This window comes from Tachysurus vachellii, chromosome 23 (genome assembly GCF_030014155.1).
Source record: "Tachysurus vachellii isolate PV-2020 chromosome 23, HZAU_Pvac_v1, whole genome shotgun sequence".
NCBI lineage: Eukaryota > Metazoa > Chordata > Actinopteri > Siluriformes > Bagridae > Tachysurus > Tachysurus vachellii.
The window spans coordinates 3,262,965-3,286,617 of record NC_083482.1 but is presented as its reverse complement, the minus strand read 5'-3'; the positions used below and the strand labels follow the sequence as shown (position 1 = coordinate 3,286,617).

Here is a 23,653-nt window from a genome sequence, read left to right as displayed (position 1 = left end):
TATCTATCTATCTATCTATCTAATACTATATATCTAAATTCCATTTCGTCTTTCCAGTTCATATCAGTTTTCCAAAAAGTTACAACACCTTCGTCCATATGCAAATATTACAAATAAATAAATAAATTCTACAGGATTTTAACCAAACAGGTTTGTAGAGGGAGTTCAGTCTGGTTAACTTTACGTTCATTCCACTAAACCGTGCACTCTGTCACTTCTGTAGAGTGAATAAAAGACGTCACCTTCTGCTGCTGGAATCCTAAATACTGTCTTGTGTTCAGCTCAGGTCTGTCATTCACATTACTACTGGTAATAAACATCCTTTAGAACAGTAATGATTCAGAATCACACTTTCCTTTGTGGCCCAGAAGAGGAACACATCCATCCTGAGCCATATGAAGGTTTCTACTTTGTGGCTTCTCAGGAAATTAAATGGTATCTTGAAGTTTCTTGATTAGAATGAATTTTTACATTTATTTAGACAAATCTCACCCGATTCCAGAGATTTGCACTCGCTAAGCTGACGTTGGTGCAGTGTGCAGAATTGAAAATGAGCAGAATTTAAATGTTTTCAGCAAGGCAAGAGTTAAATCGATCGAAGGGTTGGGGCTCAAGCAGCAAATGGGAATAATGCGGTTTCTTTTTTTTTTATTTCTTTTTTTTTTTGATCAGTATATAGTCTTACTGACAGCAAACCCGGATCCAGTGATAATTGGGCAATAGCGTAGGACGGCGAAAGAGCCGAGCATTCCTACCTCCGCTTGTGGTTTGTCTGATGTCTCTGCACATGGTGAAAGATCTCCTATCTGTAAAGATGCCCACATTATTGCTGCTCATATGGATCATGTCCATGAGAACCTGCGCTCAGGTCATGGTCGATGATGTGAGGTGAGTAGATCTTTAAACAACTTGAAGACTTGTAAGAGGAAAGTTGCACTTCAGTGTAGGGCCTGATCTCGGACGTCTCGCTCGATCCATGTTGTATACGGTGTTTGAGTGACTTGTCCAGGTCCTTTAAAGCACATCTCTCCAATGTTAGTTTGTTTTGTGTTACAGAGCCCTTCCTTTTATCGCACAACTTCCTACCTACTTTACTGGACCTTTGTAAGTTACATGTATGAAAGTGTGTTTTTTGTGACGATGCAGAAGTTAAATGTCAGAAATCTTTTATTAAATGTGACAAGAATAATATAAAGTGTGTAGAAACGCTGCTGCTGATGGTAGACAGCTATCTGCGACTGTGTTTTTTCTGTGTGTTTGCAGGCATTTGGACTTTGTACACAAGAAGTAAAGATGAACACACACACACACACACACACACACACACACAATCTGTGTTAGATAAAAAAATATACACCCTGTTTTCTTGTATTCGTTAGTTTCATTGTAGGAGTGATTTTAGCCGCATTAAGTGTCAGTGTGTTGTTGGAGGTTCCACAAAGCATCCACACTCCTTTTACAGACTTTGTCTCTAAGCATCTTAAACTGATTTGAACTGATGCCACGTTATTGACTTGATTCCATTTTACCCAATATATCGAATGTGTATCAGATCAGTCTGTGGGTGTGGTGTTTTTAAGGCTTGTTGTTGTGGCTCCAGCGGTTCTAAGAGCAGGGCGTGAAGAAAATATCCTGCTGGAGGCGTTTGGACTTTCTCATGGTGTCGACGTTGATTTCTTCGTGTACACTTTATCACAGAGTCATTCACAAACATTGCTAAGTACAACCGTCACCCTGAACGCAGACAATAATTACAGCGCCCTCAAAACCATTACGGTAATTTAAATGTTGTTTTATTTTATTATTTGTAAACGTATCTAGATAGAGAATGGTGTGTGTATATATAAATATATATGAGGCTATATATGAGTTTTCACATTAAAGGAACTCAAGAAGGATGTTAAGAATTTTCAAGTGAAATGTCAACTAAAAATAAAAGAAGGAATAAACCAAGCAAATTATCGACTATAAGCGACTATAAGACTTGAATAACAAGAAATCCACAAGCTGTGTACAAGACCAGAGCTAAGCTAGGCGAGAACAACAGAGGAACCTACAAGGCTGAAGGGAAGCAGGTTTTAGTAGTTAAGAGAAACAGAGGTTTGGGTGCATGATGCCAGAGATGGAGTTGAGAAAGTAGCCTCATTTTCCTAAATGTTCTGCTTGAAAAAAACAAGTATGGCAGAATCTGTACATGGACAAGCTGATGTTTGACTGTATATTTATAATCACACCCTCCAGTGTCACCCATATGAGGATGAGGTTCCCCTTTGAGTCTGGTTCCTCTCAAGGTTTCTTCCTTACCATCTAAGGGAGTTTTTCCTTGCCACTGCTGCCTGAGTCACCTCAGACTTGCTCATAGGGGATAAATACATACACATTGTGAACTAAATATATCTAATATTAATCTTGAATTTTGTATTCTATTAATCCTTATATTATTCTTTATAATAACCTTTTGTTATATATATATATATATATATATATATATATATATATATATATATATATATATATATATATATATATATATATCCTATGTTTATGTTTTGTTGCTGCTTTGAGACAATGCCAATTGTAAAAAGTGCTATACAAATAAATAATTGAATTGAATTGAAAAACAAGAGCTTTAAAAAAAAAAAAAAAAGTGGACGACTGTGATCAAGGACCCAGTGCAAGTTAAAACCCACTGAATTTAACGTAGGAAAAGAAAAGTGAAATCCTTGGTCAGACTAGTAGACATTTCAGCCGCCACCAGAATCCTGTCATCTTCTGATTGTAATGGACAGCTTTAAACGTTCCCAGAGAGCTCAATCAAGAGCTGTAATGCGATTTGGACGAGTTTCCACAAATAAACAAGATGCTCTGGACCTGAGTAATAAGGAATGGCGAGCTGATAACACTCGTGTATGGCGATAAGTGTGAACGAGTTCAGCTCTTGGCTTGGTAAGAATAATCTGAGCTGAATACATACAAAGCTATTTGTTTTGAACACATTGTCAGATTCCCAGCAGAGACCAGTGGCCCGAACACTCAGGGACCAGACACGTCCGGCTGCTCGCTAAATTCGGACATCTACAGGTCGAGTACTTCAGTGAAGTGTCCTTTCTGTCTGGTTACATTTTCATCCAGACCGACAAACCCATCTACAATCCTGGAGACACGGGTAATAACCAAACATCTTAATCGTTAATCATCTTTTGCTGCCGTATCCTATTGTACCTAAACTTTGCTGAATTACTGTCAGGTATGTGTTTGGACTTGGATAAATTAAGCCAATAAAATCAGCTTTCTTATTTACACAGTGCGCTTCAGAGCGTTTGTCTCCACTCCGGAGTTTCAGGCTTTCAATAGTACAATTTCAGTTGAAATTCAGGTAGATATCTAACGTGCATTTAGGAAATTGGGGACGGTTTTAAAATGTCTATTATGGTGAGACTAAACATCATCTCTGCTTTTGCAGAACATTGATGACATTACAGTCTATGCTGCGTCTGAGGTCAGAGCAGAAGGCGGTGTTTATTCGGACACTTACGCACTCCCAGACATCGTCAAGTACGTATAGAAGCTGAGATATATCTGTTATTTCTTTTTCTTTTCTTTTCTTTTTTACTATTTTTACTGTTTTATAGAGAGGGCAAGTGGAAGATTGTTGCCAAGTTCAACAACTTCGTAGAGAACAAATATGGCTCAGAATTTGAGGTGAAGAAATACGGTACGTATACAAATCTTTACTATGGAAATAGATTTAATACTAAGAGCTCAGAGAATAAAAAAAAAAAAATTAGACATATTTCCAATGCAGCTGTTCAAATGAAATGTGGACCAGATGTTGATGTTGGTATTCACTCAAAAGCACTACTGTACATAGCTAAAGAAATTGGAATATTATCAATCTGTTTAGTAGATAAAGGTGAAGCCTTTGTGTACAGCGAGAAATTCAAGATGCTTCTAGAACGAAGATAGTAACTTATAGGAACTTTTTGGAAATTTGCCATAATCGATGCCATGCTGAGGTCTTAGGAGAGCTCTGTACATCAGGAGATGTTGCTAACGTGACAACGTGAAGTCAAACATTTGTGAGATGTGTATGACACGGAACGTAGCTTATGTTCAAACGTTGATGTTTTGATTTATTTTTTTTTAAACAACTGCATTCCCAAAACGGTGTCGGTTGCAGAGCTTCCAGCGTTTAACGTCACACTGGTGCCGAAAAAGTACCATCTGAGTTTGGAAGATGAAGAGCTGGAGGTGAAGGTGTATGCCAGGTAAGTGCCATCTTACTTAATTACACCATGGATATGATGAAGTTAATATTGTTTAAGGTTATTATTAAATACATAAAGAATTAATTAGAAATGATCTCCTTTTCACCCCTTTAAAGTTTTTTCCTCTCACCTGGACTTGGAAAGAAACTTAATTGAATGCAATTCAGTTATATAAAGAAAAAAAAAGCATAATTAAAAAAAGCAATATTAAATTATACTGGAATCTAATGACATTAAATTGTGTATGCAAAAAAAATTAAAATTTATAATAAAATTATTTTTAATTTTAATTATAAATTATTTATATAAAATTATTTTATTTATTTTTTATTTCAGTTCAAATATTCCAAAAATATTCCAAAGGCTTCCGTAATAACTATTAATCTGATATTATATAGTTATAGATAGATATAGATAGTATATATAGATATATATCATAGTTAAGTGGGTCATACATTGGTAGAGTTTTTTACATTCATGAACAGGAAAAAAAATCTTTTACCGTGACAGAAAGTGAGATCTTCGTATCAAAATATATATCAATCAGAGGGCTTGGATCAGACCTGCACAACTGACAATCATCCGCAATCCAGGTTTAAGAAACTGTGACTTAAACCAGAAGACAACTGTGTAGGTGTAAGTGGTACAACAGAAGATTTTCCTTCTTAGTAGCTTTTCATATCTTGTCTCAGATACGTGTACGGAGAGAAAGTGGACGGCGTGGCGTATGTGTTGTTTGGAGTAGAGAAGGATGGAGTGAACATCCGAGTCTCGTCTATGAAGCAAGTCAAAAATGTAAGTGAAATATAAAGGTACTGTACAGGAACTGGTTAAGTCTAGAGAAAAGATGGGGAACTTATTTTTATGTGAGGAAAAGTAAATACCTCTTGGTATCCATTGCTTGCTAAAGCTGCATCATGAATTGACCCACAGACAATAACCAAACTGTCGCATTCTTCTTTTGTAATGTTTTTACATTACAGCTTCTCTAAGTCATTGTTTGTTTTGGAGGATCTTCAGTCGCCTCTTCAGGACTTAAACCTTCCACAGTTCCTCCTATGGTGTGTTGTCAGTGTGTTTTGGATCATTATCTTGTTGTATGATGAAGCTTCCCCGAAATAAGATCGGATGCGTTTCTCAGTAAATTATCACACAGTATGCTTCTGTCGATCTCCGAAGTCATTCTGTTGCTAGCACAATGAGTTACATCATCAAAAAAAGCGTAGTGAGAATGTTCCAGAAGTAGCCATGCAAGCCTGAGCCATGACACTACCACCACCATGTTTCACAGATGAGCTTTGGATCCTGGGCAGATCCTGAGCAGACTAATGAGCAGATCCACGAGCTCCAGACATTGTATTTAGCACCATGGTCCTGGAGAAATGCTGCATCAGCTATATATGGTTGAAATGACAATAAAAGCTTCTTGAACTGACAGTGGTTTAAACTATCAGAATAAAAGGACACACCTGGGCAACACGAAACAGCAGTCAGTCAGGTGATCCAGTATTTTTGAACATTTGTATTTCAAACAAAAGGTGACGTCCAAAGATGTCAAACAGTTGTAAATATCAGGAAGTTCTGATCTATCGTCTCTTTTTTGGTCTGTTCATCGTTCAACCTCAAACCTTGTCAATACCTGATTGAGTCTGAACGCCACGCTCTTGTTCATTTCTCATTTCTGTTCGGTGCAGCTGGATGGTGGGAACGCCACGTTGACCGTTGCTGAGCTCAAGAAAGCATATCCTGATGTTAAAATATTAGACGGCTTGTCTATTTACATCAAAGCTTCCGTGATAACTAACACAGGTAAGAACATCACTTTGTGGGTCATATTGAGATCTGGCCAAAGATGTGACACTAGTCATACATGTGCTTCAGTTTTTACTTTACAGCAAAAAACACCTTTAAACGTCCAGTATTACTTAATATTTGTGTAATCACAAATTTCATACAGTACATTACGCTTAAAGGATTTTTATACAATGTGCAGTTTAGTACAGCTATGAAAATGAACTAGTCAAGAGTTTTCCAACATTTTTTCGAGCTAACGGCTGACATAGTTGATTACGTTGGTTGTTTTCTGGGCTTCCTGAATAACTGAACTTCTTATTAAGCAGCTCTGGATCCAGTAAATCAAATTGTTTTGTTTGAACTAAACTAGCTGAAATTGTGAAGCTCGGACCTAATTAAGATGCTTGTTTTAAAACAAAAAAGTGTGAGTCTTAATACGAAGCTTCTTTCCACATGCATATGTTGATGTAGCTTTTTAAAGTCTGTTTAACAAACTTGAGCTTGTACGAGTTACCTGTAAACATTTCATGTAAACCTTTTCCCAAAGCGTCTTTAATGTTCGGATATTTATTTACTTATAATCCAGGAAGCGACCTCGTGGAAGCGGAAAAGTCGGGCATCAAAATCATCTCCTCACCGTACCTACTTACCGTCGAAGACACATTGAGGTTTTATAAAATGGGCCTACCATTTGAGTTAACGGTAACACATACACGACAATCAGATGACGGACAATTGAACTGATTTGTAGTTACAACCATTTAAAACAGTTGTGTTTTGTGTCTTAGGTTACTGTTAGCCACCACGACGGCTCACCGGCCCAGAACATTCCGGTTAAAATCAGCTACCTGTCCGCTCCAGTCACGGAGCACAACGGGACAATCAAAGTGTCCCTTAACATGCCGTGCGGCCTTAGAAGCAGGAGGATTATGGTAAATGAAACACATTGTTTATTACACACTGTTTATTACACAATTATATTTTAGTTCCTGCTCACAAGGTACTGTACACCACAGGTAACAGGTGGCAAGGCTTCACGCTGTGTTAGTGTTAGTGTCCTTGACCCAGAAGTGAGAACAATCTAGGACTGTGTATCTCTGTCTTTCTAGAACATGTTGAAGTTTCAATTCAATTCAATTTTATTTTTATAGCACTTTTAACAATGTACGTTGTCTCAAAGAAGCTTGACAGAACATCATAAATATACTACAGAAAGTTCAAGATTATTATTAGACTTATATTTAAACGTGTTTGTATTTATCCCTAATGAACTCTAACCAATGAAGTCTGAGGTGACTGAAGTGAATGTGGTGAAGAAAAACTCCATTACAGTAGATGGAAGAGGAAGAAACCTTGAGAGGAACCAGACTCAAAAGTGAACCTCATTCTCATTTGGGTGCCACGGGAGGGTGTGATTATAAACTGTTAAAAACACCGGAGAGTGTTATTATGAATAATGTCCTTTCTACAGCCAGATACAGTCTGATAATTGTGTATTGATGAGGAGGTTGTTGTCCTCAGAGACCACATGGAGTTGGCATCTTCTCACTGAAGGTCTGACATCTTCATAACTGGAGCTGGAACAATCTCTGGGTGCCTAAGGATGAATAGAAAAAGAGAAGCTAGTGGAAAGGAATTAGTGTAGCTGCTGTTCATAATATTAACCAGCACTAGATGATAATCTGCATTTGATCAGATGTAATGGAGCAGGTTATGGGATGGATTATGGATGGATGGATGGATGGATGGATAGATGGATAGATACTTACTCACTTAAGTACTTTACTGATACCAGAGGAAATTTAAGCATCCAAAAGCAAACATACAGATAAATAAGATTTTAAAACAAACACAGTAACCTAGCAAAATCCCACCCGCCATGTAAACACCTGGCTAAAGAGATATGTCTTTAAGCTGCATTTAAACTGGGAAAGTGTGTCTGAGCCCCGAACACTGTCAGGAAGGAAATTCCAAAGTTTGGGAGCTAAATATTCAAACGCTTTACTGCCTTTAGTACACTTTGATATTTTGGAAATTACCAGAAGTCTGTAGTTTTGTGATGAGAGTATGATGGAGTGCAACACATGAGACTGAAGATCCTTGAAATATCTTCTATGTCTCACATTTGCTCGTTGCCCATCCCTGCAGGTCAAAACAGTCGATCTGGATCTGAAGCCGGAGCATCAGGCGAAGACCGAATGGTTGGTGGATGTGTTCTCACCTTCCAATTGGCAAGATCCGAGCTATCTTTACATCACTGTTGACAAGAAGAAGGCAAAAGTAGGAGAGACTTTAGACTTCCAGCTTCACCTCATCAGCTCCCAGGAAGACTACAAGGGGCAGATTTCATATATTGTGAGTCTCATTGTGCTCTTGCTCTAAAGTGTGCTTAGTAAATCCTAGGATTTTTAACACTATTGCTTAAACTCCCAGTCGTTATAACAGCATCCATTTTCTTAATCAAAGTGTCACCTATTTGCATAAATTAACATCATTTTCAAATGGTCCTAGACAAAAGTTTAAAAACAACAAAAAAGGAATGATTTCTTTGAAATGAGAAATTTGGCATCATCGTTATGACATTATGACCCCTCCTTGAACCGCCACCTTATTGTTATGGAGGGGTTTGCGTGCCTGAATGATCCTAGGAGCTATGTTGTTTGGGGCTTTCTGCCCCTGGTAGGGTCTCCCAAGGCAAACAGGTCCTGGGTGACGGGCCAGACAAAGAGTGGTTCAAAACCCCTTATGAAGAAGAACAAAGCAAGGTCCGTGACGTCACCCGGTATGGCGCAACCGGGGCCCCACCCTGGAGCCAGGCCCGGGGTTGGGGCTCGCATGCGAGCGCCTAGTGGCCGGGTCTTACCCCATGGGGCCCGGCTGGGCTCAACCCGAAGGAGCGACGTGGAGCCGATCTCCTGTGTCTCTGGTCAGAGAGATCTTCAACTCCCACCTCCCACCTCCCACCTTCAACCAGATCCCGAGGGAGGGTGGAGACATTGAGTCTGAGTGGACCACGCTCTCCACCTCCATTGTCGACGCGGCCACTAGGAACTGTGGCCGTAAGGTCCGAACCCGGGGGTGGACCCCAGAAGTAAGGGATGCCATCAAGCTGAAGAAGGAGTCCTATCGAGCCTGGTTGGCTCGGGGGACTCCGGAGGCAGCTGATAGGTACCGGAGGGCCAAGCGAACTTCAGCCCGGGTGGTTGCAGAGGCAAAAACTTGGGTCTGGGAGGAGTTCGGTGAGGCCATGGAGAAGGACTATCGGTTGGCAAACTCTGAAGAAATTCTGGCAAACCGCCTGGCACCTCAGGAGGGGGAAGCAGTACCCTGCGCACACTGTTTACAGTGGGAGTGGGAATCTGCTGACTTCGACTGGGGACATCCTTGGACAGTGGAAGGAGTACTTCGAGGTTCTCCTCAACCCCACCAAAATGTCTTCCACTGAGGAAGCGGAGGCCGAGGGCTCAGTTGTGGACTTGTCGATCCCCCAAGCTGAGGTCACTGAGGTAGTTGAGAAGCTCCTCAGTTACAAGGCACCGGGGGTGGATGAGATCCGCCCTGAGTACCTCAAGTCTCTGGATGTTGTGGGGCTGTCTTGGCTGACACGCCTCTGCAACATCGCGTGGCGGCGGGGGACAGTGCCTCTGGACTGGCAGACTGGGGTGGTTGTCCCTCTGTTTAAGAAGGGGGACCGGAGGGTGTGTTCCAACTACAGGGGGATCACACTCCTCAGCCTCCCTGGAAAAGTCTATGCCAGGGTACTAGAGAGGAAAATACGGCCGATAGTCGAACCTCGGATTCAGGAGGAACAATACGGGTTTCGTCCCAGTCGTGGAACACTGGACCATCTCTATACCCTCGCCAGGTTGCTGGAGGGTTCATGGGAGTTTGCCCAACCAGTCCACATGTGCTTTGTGGATCTGGAGAAGGCATTCGACTGTGTCCTTCGTGGTAACCTGTGGGGGGTGCTCTGGGAGTATGGGGTCTGGGGCCCTCTGCTAAAGGTTGTCCGGTCCATATATGACCAGAGCAGGAGTTTGGTTTGGAATCAGCACCTCCAAGTCCGAGGTCATGGTTTCAGTCGGAAAAGGGTGGCTTGCCCCCTTCAGGTTGGTGGAGAGCTCCTGCCTCAAGTGGAGAAGTTTAAGTATCTTGGGGTCTTGTTCATGAGTGAGTGAGATAAGCAGCAGAAAAATGGATGGATGGATGGATAATGACATTAAAAGACAATGTGGATGTTAATTGAAGATTCTCTTGATCTCTGTCTTTACCTGTGGGATTTTATACACTGTGCTGCTGCCATGTGATTGGCTTACAGGATAATTGCATTAGTGACCGGTGAGTGTGCACCAGTTAAATGGACTTGGATTTTTTCTTTCTTTCTTTTCACTTGCTATGTTTATTCCCAGGTGTTCAACAAGGGGAGGATCATTCGTTCCGGCAAGATCAATGTAACAGAGGACAAAATGATGAAGTTGTCTCTGCTGCTGACTCCAGAGATGCTGCCTGCCTTCCACTTTGTGGCGTACTACAACCTCCCGAGGACCTACAGCGTAGAAGTGATAGCCGATTCTGTTTTGGTGAAACTGGAGAGCCGTTGTTTGGGTTCGGTGAGTCAGTTCTCTTGCTCTTTTCACTTCGTAGTCATTACTACATATAATAAATAATCAGTCCTGTGGTCATGTGATGCAGCCTGGTGCATTGTGGAGTTACTGCTACCTCCCAAGCTTCCTCTCCGGATTAATTTTTTTAAATGAATGAAGTTATGCTATTTATATGCTATGCTAAGAAATGAATGATAGAAGTATCATTCATAAATAGAAGTTATGCTATTTATTTATTGTTTCTAGGTCCCAGAGACAAGCTAGTTCCATATTTAGTCCAGAGATGGTTACAAAAGTGTTACAAACACTGGACACTGGAGACTGGAGACTCCTTACAGAGTCCATAAACATATCCTTATAGAAAGTATCAACAATTAGACAAAGTGTCTATGAATCCCTGTTACCATAGGAACTACACACAGGTAGTCCCCATGTAACGAAGGAGATCGAAGGTGTTTGATGACCACATTGTAACTACTGTAGAAAATATCGCAAGTTGAATCATTACCTAGCTTACCCAGGAGACAAAGAATGGTGATATGACCATATGGGGTAGTATTGTGTATTGTGAAGTATCGTATCTATCAATCTCTAGCGAAACTGAGGTGAGGTATCTCACAAGGCGGCAAGGCAGGAGCCCAATGTATCATACCAGATACACTGCTATGATTGCCTGCCGTGCAAAATTTTAAATATCTTTACAATTTTGTTGTATCGTTATCAAAAATTCGTAGGTCGGAGAATTGTAACTCGGGGATAGATAAAGCCCGTATAATCTGTATATATCTGTATAAAGCCGTGGCTTGCCTTATTGTTTAAGGTATTTATGGAAATGCTCACATGATTTCATTATTTGCTAATCGCTTTATGCAAAATTTGCAGCTCAAGCTTGAACCGTTGACTGGTAAAGCGAAGGACTCGTATTCACCGGGTAACAGCTTTAGCTTCCAGGTCAGGGGCGACCCTGGCGCAAAAGTCAGCCTGGTTGCCGTGGACAACTCAGTTTTTCTGCTGAGTAAAAACCGCCTGACGCAGAGGAAGGTGAAGTGCACTGCTCTGCAGTCAGTGTACTAGCAATGCTTATACATTGATGATTCACTGAGATGTGATTCTGACACTAATCCGGTTGTGTACCTCCAGATTTGGGACACTCTGGAACAGGGGCATTTAGGCTGCTCTCGAGGCAGAGGGCAAAGCAGCATGGGGGTGTTCGTGGACGCAGGCCTGAGTTTTCAATCAAGTTTCTTCACATCTACCAATAGTAATGTTTTTTTTTGGAGTGTGAATTGTGTAACACTGAAATGCCTAGGAGTGTTTATTAGAAAGTTACAATAAGGTAGGCTATAGATGTGAATGAGGAAATGGTGGAACTTCTGTGATCATGACCTCTTGGTCTATGCTATTGTCCAGACCTGGACTAAACTAAATTGTATGCTGACCAAGCAGGATGTCTACAGCTCAGGTGGAGTTCTGAACTGGGAGTGAAAAATGTGCTCTATATATTTCAGACATTCAAGCACTCGACATCCCTCAAGTTCATTATTGATCTCTGTTAACAGATTTGAACAGTTATATCGATTCTAATAACAGTTATCTTTGATTAGTGTTGCCGTGTTTTTCAAACCCCCGGAGGAGGAGGCGCTCTGCTGAAAAACTGCGTCTCCGGCATAAACTTGGTGAGGTGTTTGTTGTTATTGTGTGTTTTTTTTTTCAATTATAATACTGCTAATTTCATGAAGGTGTTTGGATCCTTCAGCATGTAATATACGTTTACTGGTTTGTTTAAAAATTGGAAATAACACAGTGCTGATTGATTTTGTGTGTGTGTGTGTGTGTGGGTGTGTGTATTCAGAGAAATCCCATTCCGACCAGTTTCTGCGGCGTTGTTGCTTCGATGGCATGAGGGAGATTCCCATGCCGTACTCATGCCGTCGTCGTGCTCTCTACATCACTGAGAACTGGAGCTGTGTGATGGCTTTCCTTGAGTGCTGCTCACAGTACCGGGGTGAAGAACTGGGCAACATCACCCCACCACCACCCACCACTCCAGAGCCACCACCCACTACAACAGAACAACACGGTATTATCTTTTATGTTCTCATCTCCACGATTTTATATTTGATTTGCAAATTGTCTTTATGCCAGAAGCACTTTTTAAAGTCCCTAATCCGATTGGTCTAGAAAAATGTTCAAGAACATCAATTGGTCAGCTGGAATTACCGATCGTAGGGTTCTTATTAACCTAATTGTAACATAACCGGTATGAGTGCAATCAGAGGTTTCTAAAAAAAGGTTTTATTCAATAAAGACGTAAATGTAATTTTAAAATTTTCTGTAAAGCAACATGTAAAGCTTTAGATACATGGAGTCTCAAGTGTAGGAGCTGGGTATTGGTCAGTATGTCTTCAGCACAGGGGATTGGTAACATAACGAGAGAGCGAGAGAGAGAGAGAGAGAGAGAGAGAGTTGCTTTAATGGTCAGTATTATGAAGTGATGTGTATCTGTGAGCTCCTTTATGTGAAAGAAGGCAGAGTGTCAGGCTGCCGTGTGTTACGCTGCATGAGCGCCCGTTTGAAATCTTGTGCTAGTCAACTTCACACGTCTGAGAGGAAGCACTTGCTAACTTTCATCCTCCTTGATGAATAGTGCTAATCTGTGGAGTGATTTGAATATAGCATTAATGCTAACAATGTAACTATTTGACATTTCCTGATTTATATTGTCATGATTGTGTCAATACAGACCACTAATGGGTAACTCACCCAGGTTTCTAATCTTTCAGGTTTTATCAGCATGGCTGCCGCATCTGATTACGATTTTCATGTTTCTGGTTCTGTTTCTGGAGTCCCTATTTTATCTGGACCTATTTCAATACCTGGTCCTGAGCCTGTTTATGTACCTGGTTCAATTACTCCTCAACGACCTTTTGATGGTGTTGCTCCTGCTCAAGCTTTCCTTTCTAGTATTGGTGGTGTTGGTGATCTTCATGTTGCAAGTGCTAGAATTTCTGTTCCTACCTTGGGAGGTGAGATAGGAACCCCATCATTTACACTTAGTGATGAGTACTATGACAAGCTAGATGATATTTACGTACGCACCAAGTTCTTTGAGTCCTGGTTGTGGACAGATGTGCAGCTTCCTGGAGCTTCTGGGCCAGATGGGTAAGTGTAAAACATTTTTATTTTGAATGGTGTCATACTTCTATATAAATGTATATCGTCGCTGTCAGGCGGAATCCTCGTATCTCCAAAACCATTATTTTTCAGGAAATTTAAAAAACGCAGTATCTTATATGCAATGCACAGGGTTTAGTCCAGTGTTTTGAAGACATTTACCTCAGAAGACGTGTTGATTCATTGCGACTCTTTTTGAGGAGAAATATGCCGCGAAGCCCTCTCGTGGAGTGAAGAAGAGGTGGAGAGTTGAAGTGTCCAATGGGGTTAAGAGATTTGTGCTCAAGCTATTTTCAAGACTTTAGATTGGTTAATAACTTGTAAAAATAACAGACCCACGTGGGGACTGACCAATAGCATCGATATGCGAAAAAATGAATTTGACATAATTTGGACATAGGTGGTTTCCGCCCGACAGTGACGATATGCTTTTTAACCACTGTTTAGCTTTCCTCATTTATAGAGAAACCATTCTATATTTTTCATTCATTTAAATTGTTCATTTAAAGCAGCCAGGGCATCACAATTTCACAAAAATATAATGTCATGTCTACCTTGGTCCTTCAGGTAGTCGTAGAATTGCATGTGAAAACCCAGCACCATGTTTACCTTCTTCTCAGATTGGCTGTTACGCCGGTGGAGTCCGTTCTCCCTGACAGCATCACTCAGTGGGGGATTCTGGGAATTAGTGCATCATCGAGTACAGGTAATCATCTTCACATCTCTTACTGTCTGCTTGTTCGTCTAGCTAGGTGTAGTTCTATATTTCGCATGTGGTCTCCCTGAAATCTGATTTTCTGCAGGTTTCTGTGTGGCCGAGCCTTTCAACGTCAAAGCATGGAAGCCGTTCTTCATCAACCTTCGTCTTCCTCGCACCGCAGCCAGAAACGAACATGTAGAGGTCAAGGCTGTGCTGCACAACTACATGAGCAAGGACCTGAAGGTAACTTGAGTGCACAGTGTGTTAATTTCATGGAAAAAGCGACTATAGTAATTATAGTTATTATGGTTGTGTGTAGGTGTTGGTGGTCCTGGCAAAGACGGAGGACCTGTGCAGTGTTGCGTATACTGAGGATCATAAGCAGGAGGTGTTTGTAAAGGCTCACTCATCCGTGCTCATCCCCTACACCGTCATCCCTCTCCGAGCAGGTGAGCTTGCCCTGCAGGTCACTGCCGTGTCGTGGAGCTTCACCGGACATGACGCAATACGTAAAACTCTGCATGTGGTGGTAAGGCTTCATGTAGTGGAGACCGTAGCAGCAATGACTTATAATGTACTATATTTAGGGGATATTGTCAGTATTGCCTCTTATATTTCTCGGGTGGAAGATTGTACATGGTGTATGTGTGTCTTTCACTTGCTGTAGGTGGAGGGCATTCAGAAGATGGTTGTGAGGAGTTTTGTGTTGGATCCTGCTAAGGAAGGAGATGATAGTGAGATCACTTCCTATTGCCTTAATTTAGTAACAGTCCAGAGAATTAATATGGATTCATGAAACTAAGTCCATTTTGTGTGTGTTTGTGTGTGTGTGTGTGTTTGGTCTGCAGATGGAAATCAGCTCATTCGGGTGGACAAAGCCAAACTGAATTCGGTGGTTCCCAACTCGCTTCCAGAAACATTTGTCAACGTCAGAGGTAAAATAATAAGTTACTTCCTAGCTCGACTGACTTTGCTGATGACTTCATTTGTTTTCATTAAATTTCTGTGTGTGTTTAGGTAATTTGCTGGCTGACAGCATCGATAACTCTATCAATAAGGACTCGCTTGCAGCACTGATCCAAATGCCTGGAGGCTGTGTGGAGCAGAACCTGGCTAGCATCACGCTGCCGCTCATCGCTGCTCACTATCTGGACCGCAGCTCACAGTGGGAAAATGTCGGAATCCAGCGCAGAGTTGAGGCCATCTCCTACATTAAGATGGGTAACATGGATAGATTGTTTCTATTCACTTGAATATTTGTGGGAGTAAGGAGGCGCGAGTCATTGTCACTTTATCTAAAAAGATTCTGTTTAAATGCCCTAATAATAATAAATAATTATATATCCATGCTTCTGTCTCAGGATATGAGAAACAGCTTCATTATCGTAAAACGGACAACTCGTATCCACCGTATGGAAATGAAGGAACTAGCACCTGGTATTTATGTGTGTGGATATAGATTTTAAACCTATGAATCTAACCCTGCTTCCTGAAAGTAATCACCCCCACCACTCTCTCTCTGTGTTACAGGATCACTGCATTTGTGGTGAAGGTGTTCTCCATGGCTTATCCATTCATTAAGGTGGATAAGCAGCACATATGTGGTCCTTTGCTCTACCTTCTCAAGCACAAGCAGCTCACATCTGGAGCATTCAAGGAGGACAACCCTGTCTATGCCACCTCCATGACGGTGAGGAACTAGACTCGATGATGACATAGACGTCATAAGTCACCGACTAATTGAGCACACGGGGAAATCCTGTGGAGTGTGAATTGACCACTCCAAAAGTTTATTATCGTTTGGCGCCAATACCGCAAGCACGTGTTTTGGAGTTGGTGTTGGTGTATGTAAAGTTCATAGCACATGGCTTCTGTTAAACAGCACCTAGAAATAGAAATACAGCTAGAAATACTGTAACGTGAAATGTGGCATTGCAGAGTTTCAAATCCGTGCTTCAAGGATTTTGTCTGAAACAAGAACGTCACCATTGACCCAACCCACTAATCAAGTTATTGCCTTTAATGCACCACATTCTCACTATGTGCTGATTGTTTTAATCAATCTAAAAAATAGTTTAACTTGTAATAAGATGTCAAGCTTATCAGAATTTGTATAATTGATGGGTGTGTGTGTGTGTAGGGAGGTCTTCAGGGTACTGAATCCAGGGAAACTTTGACTGCGTTTGTACTTATTGCGTTGGCTGAAGCGATGAACGTCGTTTCATGCAGTGATCCGGAAATAAGCATGCAGGTAATTAATACACACAGACACACACACCTGCACGCACACACACACACACACACACACACAATTTTGTCTTGCTATCCTTCTTAGGATTTTCCACTGTCATTATTAATTAATGCTATAACCTCAGTCCCCACAAATGCAAACCTTCAGATATTCCTATCTTTGTGGGTGTCAGCAACGCGGGGGAAAAACAGACCCAACTGCAGGATAGCATAAAAATAAACAGGATTTATTAACTAAAAACATGAAACAAGGACACAGAAAATACCAGACATAAGACGACATCAGAAGACAAGGATGCGCAGCCAGAGAGGGCCGAGCGACGTCCACAGCCAAGCTGAAGGGCCGAGCGACGTCCATAGCTGAGCAGAAGGGCCGAGCAACGTCCACAGCCAAGCTGAAGGGCCGAGCGACGTCCATAGCCGAGCTGAAGGGCTGAGCACAATCTCAGACACGAGTCCAGAAAACCAGAAAGGGGGGAGGGCGGGAAAAGTACTCCACCACGGGGCAAAAAATAAACAAAAATCCCCCTAGGGCAAAAAACATACGGGCCTGCAACACCCCCCGTGGACTGGAAGTGGGGCGGCGTCCTCCACGGGAAAACCAGGAAGTGAAGCGGCGTCCCCCACCGGACAGGTGAGGGGGGGGATGTCGCAGGACACCGAGAAAAACAAAACAGATCTTGGGCTGGTGAAATGGACCACAACCAGGAAGTGAGGCGGAGCCCCGCGTGGAATACCGGAAGCAGAGTGGCGTCCCTCACCAGAAAAAATGAAGACCAATGTCACACACACACAAAATAAATAAACAATTGTCCAGGGCAAAAAACAGTCCGGAGAAAAAAAATAAAAATAAATAAATAAATAAATAAATAAATATATATATATATATATATATATATATATATATATATATATATATACACACACACTCCCACAGAGCCGGTCTACAGAGCAAACACAATGCCAGCATCCTTAATATTATTATGACTCTGAAGCTTTTATTCTGTTCTTCTTGTCTAATAATTGATGTTTTTGTTCTCATTTAGACTTCTGTGCTCTATCAACTCTTTTCTTTGCAGGTGGGTTTCATAAAAGCAGGATACTACCTGAATTTGCGATACCAAAACCTGCGCAGACCGTATTCCATCGCGATTGCGTGTTACGCACTGACTGTGAGCAATCAGGGCTGCTCAAAGAGCATGTTGCTGAAATCGGCATCACCGGGTACTCTCAGTCACACCTGATCACCTACACTTACCTGAGCGTGCGGTCTACACCTTTCCTGTGAACAAGATTTCAGTAAATCTCAGTGACAGGAATTTAGCTAGACTGGTATAATATTGCTGACATTTGTCACGTTGTCCTTTCAGACCGCACAGACTGGCCGGACGCAGACAACAAGTTCTTCACACTTGAAGCGACAGGTTATGCTCTGCTAGCCCTGCTTAAAGGCAACCATTATCAGGAAGCAGCTGCTCCGTTCAGATGGCTGAATCAGCAACGACGAGTCGGAGGAGGATTTGGATCCACGCAGGTATTAGTATTAGAATTAAGTCTGCAAAATCATCAAAAAACCTGTCCAGGTTCCTACCCAAGAGATTCTTATGAGTTTTCCAGCAGCTACATTTTTTCCCTCCTGAAACATTCTGACCTGTAGAAGTGAGAAATTTTGAAGCATGGTGGTGGTAGCATCATGTTGTGGGGATTTATTAGTAGTGGTAAACAAACTTGGCACTACTTGAAAGTAGGATGTGACGTTTTAGTTTTGTATTGTTTTTTTTTTCTTTCCCCCCTTCCATCTCTCTCAGTCCACCCTGGTGGTACTACAGGCTCTGTCCGAATACCTTGTAAGGAAACCTAATCCAGATAGTAACCTGAATGTGGTGCTTGGTGTTCCTGGTAGCTCAGATACTCACTGGGCCTTCAACAGAACACTGGCTCATGTGGCACGTTCGTCTAAGGTCAGAGTTTTAAATCTCACAGTTTCTTTTTCTTCCTCTGTTTTGAAAATAAAAAGGTTAACTGATATTTGGCTTATGAGTGATGAATGTCTTTAAGATGTCTTTACTTTCTTCTAGATTCTTTCATGTGTCTTTTCTACACTCTTTGTCCTATTTGACCTATGTGGGTAAAGCTAGTTTGTATATGTGACACCTTTTGTGTGTGTGTGTCACACAGGTGCCTATAGATAAGGACTTCACAGTGATGGCATCAGGAAGTGCTCAGGGGATCCTGGAGGTATTTTTTTCCACCCCCAATATAAAACCTGTGTTTTTTAATGTTTGATGTTTCACTCATTGTCTTCCTCTGCAGGTGGTAACTGTGTACAACGAGTTGCCTGATGTACACAAAAACAGAAAGTGCAACGGATTTGACTTGAACGTTTCTATTAGCGAGAGCACCGGTTCGTCCCAGCCCTTCACTTGCTTTCTATACACAGCATCATTAAGTGTCTAGGTGATATCTAATGAAGACCTAGCTTAGGTGACATGGATTATGCTCTGGCAGCGTGATGTCTATAGACAAAATTAGGTGTGTGAATGCACAGCTGATATCACGTGTAGTGTTCTAGATTATCAGCTGTCTTCAGTAACGGATGTCAGAAGGGTCCTGAACAAATGAGGAGTTGTACAGAAATGCTTTCTTGAAGCTTTTCTCTATCTAGCTAGTTAAAAATCTGCTAGCTACTGTGAGCCTAGTGGCACATGAACATTTTCCTCATGATTAGTTCAGCGGTACAAGTAATATGTAAACAACAAATGTATAACATTCAGAAATGACAGGAAGCATGAATGTTGTGAGGCGGTGAGAAAAGGTATTGTCTGAGTGTTCTCTAAAGGTTTTGTGTGTTACAGAGAAACCTCCTGCAGAAGTAGAGAAGGTGTATAAACTCAGTATCAGTGTAAGGTAAGTCAGTAACTTGTCGCTGGGGTCGGAGCTTTGTGGTGTTGTGTAGATTACAGTATCTTTTACCTATTCAGAGCTCTGGTGCAGCAGCAGGTGCGCATGATTGTGCTGGACATCAGCCTTCCCACTGGCTTTGAACCGGAAAACTCGGACCTGGAGCTGGTGAGAAACTGGAGAGTCTCACACTATATCTGATCATATCGGTACACATATCGGTGCAAATCACCTTGATCAAAGACGTGACAGCAAGACCAGAGACTTGACAAAGAAAACAAACGCACAACAGATTAAAGAAAATACAAGATTATCACACAAGATCAAACACACCACAGCTTGAGCAAACACACAAGATCAAACGCACAAGATCAAATGTACAAATGCAAATTAAAAACAACAGCAAATCCAGATTTTCAAATCTGTGTCAAATTTGTGTATCTACAGCTGACCAACTCTGTGGATCGCTATATTAACAACTTCCAAGTTGTAGATAATCTGAGTGACAGAGGATCTCTCATCATTCATCTGTTCAAGGTAACATGGAGGACTATATGCTGCTAAGGCCCATCTTCTTTAAGTAAAATACTCAATATATCATACTCTGTCTGTGTTACATGCGTTTAGGTATCCAACAAAGAGGCAGATATCATCACCTTCAGGCTGAATCAGAAGTTTAAAGTGGGCCTCCTGCAACCGTCTATAGTTACTGTATACCAGTATTACAACTCAGGTACACACGAATGACAACTCTGGTACACACGAATGACGTCTTAACGCATTTCTATGGATATCTGTATAGTGATGGTCAACTGTATGTGTGTGTGTGTGTGTGTGTGTGTTTTTTCAGATAAGCGTTGCAGCAGGTTTTATACTCCTCCAGAGGACAAAGAGCACCTCAGTCAGATCTGTAAAGATGACATTTGTCGCTGCACACAGGGTGAGTTGTAGCTGTTGATACACAAAGCTGTATCCATCCACTTACTACAACATTCTGGCACTGGAACTTCTTCCCGTACTGAAACTGCCCAGTGGAGTCATGATTGGCTCCAGATGTGATTGTGTTTATTAAAGATTAATGAATGAATGAACAGAGCTATTTATACAGTATGTTCATACAGCAACAAAAAAATCTGTAGCTTAGAATTTCACGTCAATTAGCATTGTGTTGGAATCACAAAATAGCTAACGTTTTAAGATTACCAGGCAACGAAGGTAACGTTTTAAGATTACCAGGCAACGTAGGTAATGTTTTATTCCAGCAAATGCAATCTACTTCCAATGGAGCACCTTTATTTTGGCCAGATTTCCTTTGTCCAAATTAATCTGTTGCTGTAGATGAACTGACTGTCTCTTGATTAGCTAACAGTATACTTGTTATATATAGCATCTGTATGCGTTTGTATATTTGTGGTTGTTGATTACCAAAAAAAAGTTTCATGTTTGAACTAATGACCGCTTACAGCTTAACGTTGTTCAGGGCTGTCCAGTAAAAATAGCTGGTAAGCCTGTGAACTAGCATGTGCTACTAGTCAAGTGTTCTCTGCTTCATGCTAATGTACGAGTATGGCTAAGATTTCAGTGATTAACTTAATGCGACCTCATAATCCGTCCCCGCAGGAGACTGCTGCGTGTTGAAGACTGGCGCTCAAACAGTTGCGGCAAGAAAGAATGCTGCGTGCAGTGGAAACCACCACGGTAAACCTTGCACATTATCGCTTCTGCTAATGGATTTCCGTTTCCAGCAAGCAAGAATGTCAGCGTTTAATGCACATGCTATATCTTCCAGTTTTTAAGGTCCGAGTGTCGAGTGTCAATACAAGTCAGTATGACCGATATGAGCTGGAGATCCTGCAGGTCATAAAAGAAGGTGTGTTTTTCTCTGAAGGTTGTTTGTAAAGATATTGCGGTTTGTTCTGATATCTTAAACACTGTTGGTGTGTGCACAGGTTCTGAGGTTGGTCTAAAAGAGAAGGACACAAGAGTGTTTGTCTCTCATGCTGGCTGCAGGTTAGGGGTTAATCTGCTTACAGGGCAGGACTACCTTGTCATCGGTCCGTCTTCTGACATCTGGCAAGCAGGCAGTGACCAGAACGGGTAATAAACACAACCCTGTTTCACCACAAAAGTCACAAAACCCATTTGACCCTTAATATGAACAAAATGATATACAGATTTAAATAGTTTGTTGCATTTTGGAAATTATAGAACTACAAAAAGAAAACAATTTACATTTTATTGACATTTGTGACGAATGAAATCGCCAAATCTTATCAAAACTGGAACAAACAAACAAACAAACCCAGTCACTTGTAGGGTTATTTTTTTTACAAAATACATAACGTAGGTATGTATTTGAGGCATATTCTCTTATTTGTAGTAAATTAATAAAATAAAAAGTTTGTTAAATTAGGACTGAAGGTGTGTTCTGTGTGCCGTCATCCTCGTTTTTCTTGTACAGTAATCAGACTGAATAGAAAACAATTACATCAGTTCAGGGTCCAATATATATTCACAAAATAATTACATATTTAAATGATAGCCTACATTAACAAGATCACTTCAATCTGGAAAATAGGCATTCCACTAAAAATAAAAAATACAATACGACAAAAAAGGCTTTAATTAATCCCATAATTTTTGTCAAAACTTCAGGGAGTCAATGCAGAGGGACGTACAGTGGTGTGAAAAAGTGTTGGCTCCCTTGCATGTTTGTCACACTTTAATGTTTCTCCCACTGCGTCTGCGGTCAGGACAATAAGATCTGAACATCTTATAGTACACACTTAACTCTATATGGTTTCTCTTCTATCACTTTCAGCTACACGTACACTCTGGGGAAGAACACTTGGGTGGAGCTCTGGCCATCTGGAGCCTGTGACACATGTACACAACTGGACACATTTAGCACAGAATTGCTGGACAATGGCTGCCAGACCTGAGACGAGACACAACAAGACACACGCGTGCACACACACACACACACACACACATATTAAAACTAGCTGTCCTATTCAAAACTATTCAAAAAGCTGTCAACAATACCATGCACTACACACACCAAATTACACAACACCATACTACACTACACTACATTACACAACAGTACAGTACACTACACTACAGTACATTACACTACAGTACACTACACCACACTACACTATACAACACTACACAGTACACAACATGATACACTTGGGGTGTAAACCTTCTCATCACACGGAAACACAGTGTTGAGTTGTGTATATTCTTTTCATTTGTCAGTTCTAATTTGCACATTGTTCATTTTGATAATTGTGTCGCTGCATCCGTGTGACTGTTTTTTTTCCTTCAGCTTAGTAAGTTGTAGCAGCTATCTTACGTTGTTAAAAGTGGCTGAGAGGCTGAAGCAGGAACTCAATGCATTTGCGACGCATATGAAGAATCCGTGAGGCAAACAGATGTTAATAGTCACCTTTTATTGCACAGACAGATATTTCTTCTTTCAAAAGTTGTGTATGAGTATGTGTATATGGTCAACAAAGAATACATCGTCCTGACTCACCCCCTCTCTCTACCACACTAAGTGAACAGGTGACTAATATTCCTATCCCCAGGTAATCCCGTGACCCTGCACCATGATCATGTGACATTAATTTAACTCTTTCATGTCCCTTTCATAAGTGTTCTTTATCCAATGATTCACACTGTACAGTATTCCTATTTTACTCCCTTGGTTTTTACAGTTGTCAGTTGTCAATGTGGCTTATTCCCAATTAAAAATAAAGTTGAAATGTCACATTATATAATACCTTTATAACACTACTAAGTACGCAGCACTTATTTCCTGACTCAAATTTTATCTTCAGAAATTCAGAAAAAACAGATTTGTTATCTGCATTTACACACATCTCACAGTAAGTGTGTTTCCAATGCTGGACCTTGTAACCGTCAGCGATGAACAAACACAACCTCCTTCACAC

General features: G+C 41.1%; 1 protein-coding gene across 1 annotated transcript; it reads left to right on the top strand.

The window, feature by feature from the left end:
* The first annotated feature begins 715 nt into the window (after positions 1-715).
* Positions 716-23,598, top strand: LOC132838979 (complement C3-like). The gene is made up of 43 exons (XM_060859691.1): positions 716-888; positions 1,057-1,104; positions 1,264-1,287; positions 1,581-1,776; positions 3,004-3,166; positions 3,306-3,376; positions 3,464-3,555; positions 3,633-3,715; positions 4,181-4,268; positions 4,961-5,063; positions 5,963-6,077; positions 6,649-6,764; positions 6,851-6,994; positions 8,211-8,417; positions 10,472-10,672; positions 11,549-11,707; positions 11,807-11,927; positions 12,271-12,342; positions 12,519-12,746; positions 13,450-13,828; positions 14,461-14,546; positions 14,644-14,783; positions 14,860-15,069; positions 15,208-15,274; positions 15,389-15,475; positions 15,558-15,761; positions 15,902-15,977; positions 16,071-16,230; positions 16,681-16,791; positions 17,870-18,014; positions 18,161-18,324; positions 18,599-18,751; positions 18,969-19,028; positions 19,104-19,194; positions 19,646-19,697; positions 19,772-19,859; positions 20,139-20,228; positions 20,319-20,424; positions 20,542-20,631; positions 21,312-21,389; positions 21,481-21,561; positions 21,641-21,788; positions 22,513-23,598. Exons 1-43 carry the CDS (start codon positions 776-778, stop codon positions 22,631-22,633), a joined length of 5,331 nt encoding a protein of 1,776 aa, XP_060715674.1. The 5' UTR covers positions 716-775; the 3' UTR covers positions 22,634-23,598.
* The last annotated feature ends 55 nt before the right edge of the window (positions 23,599-23,653 follow it).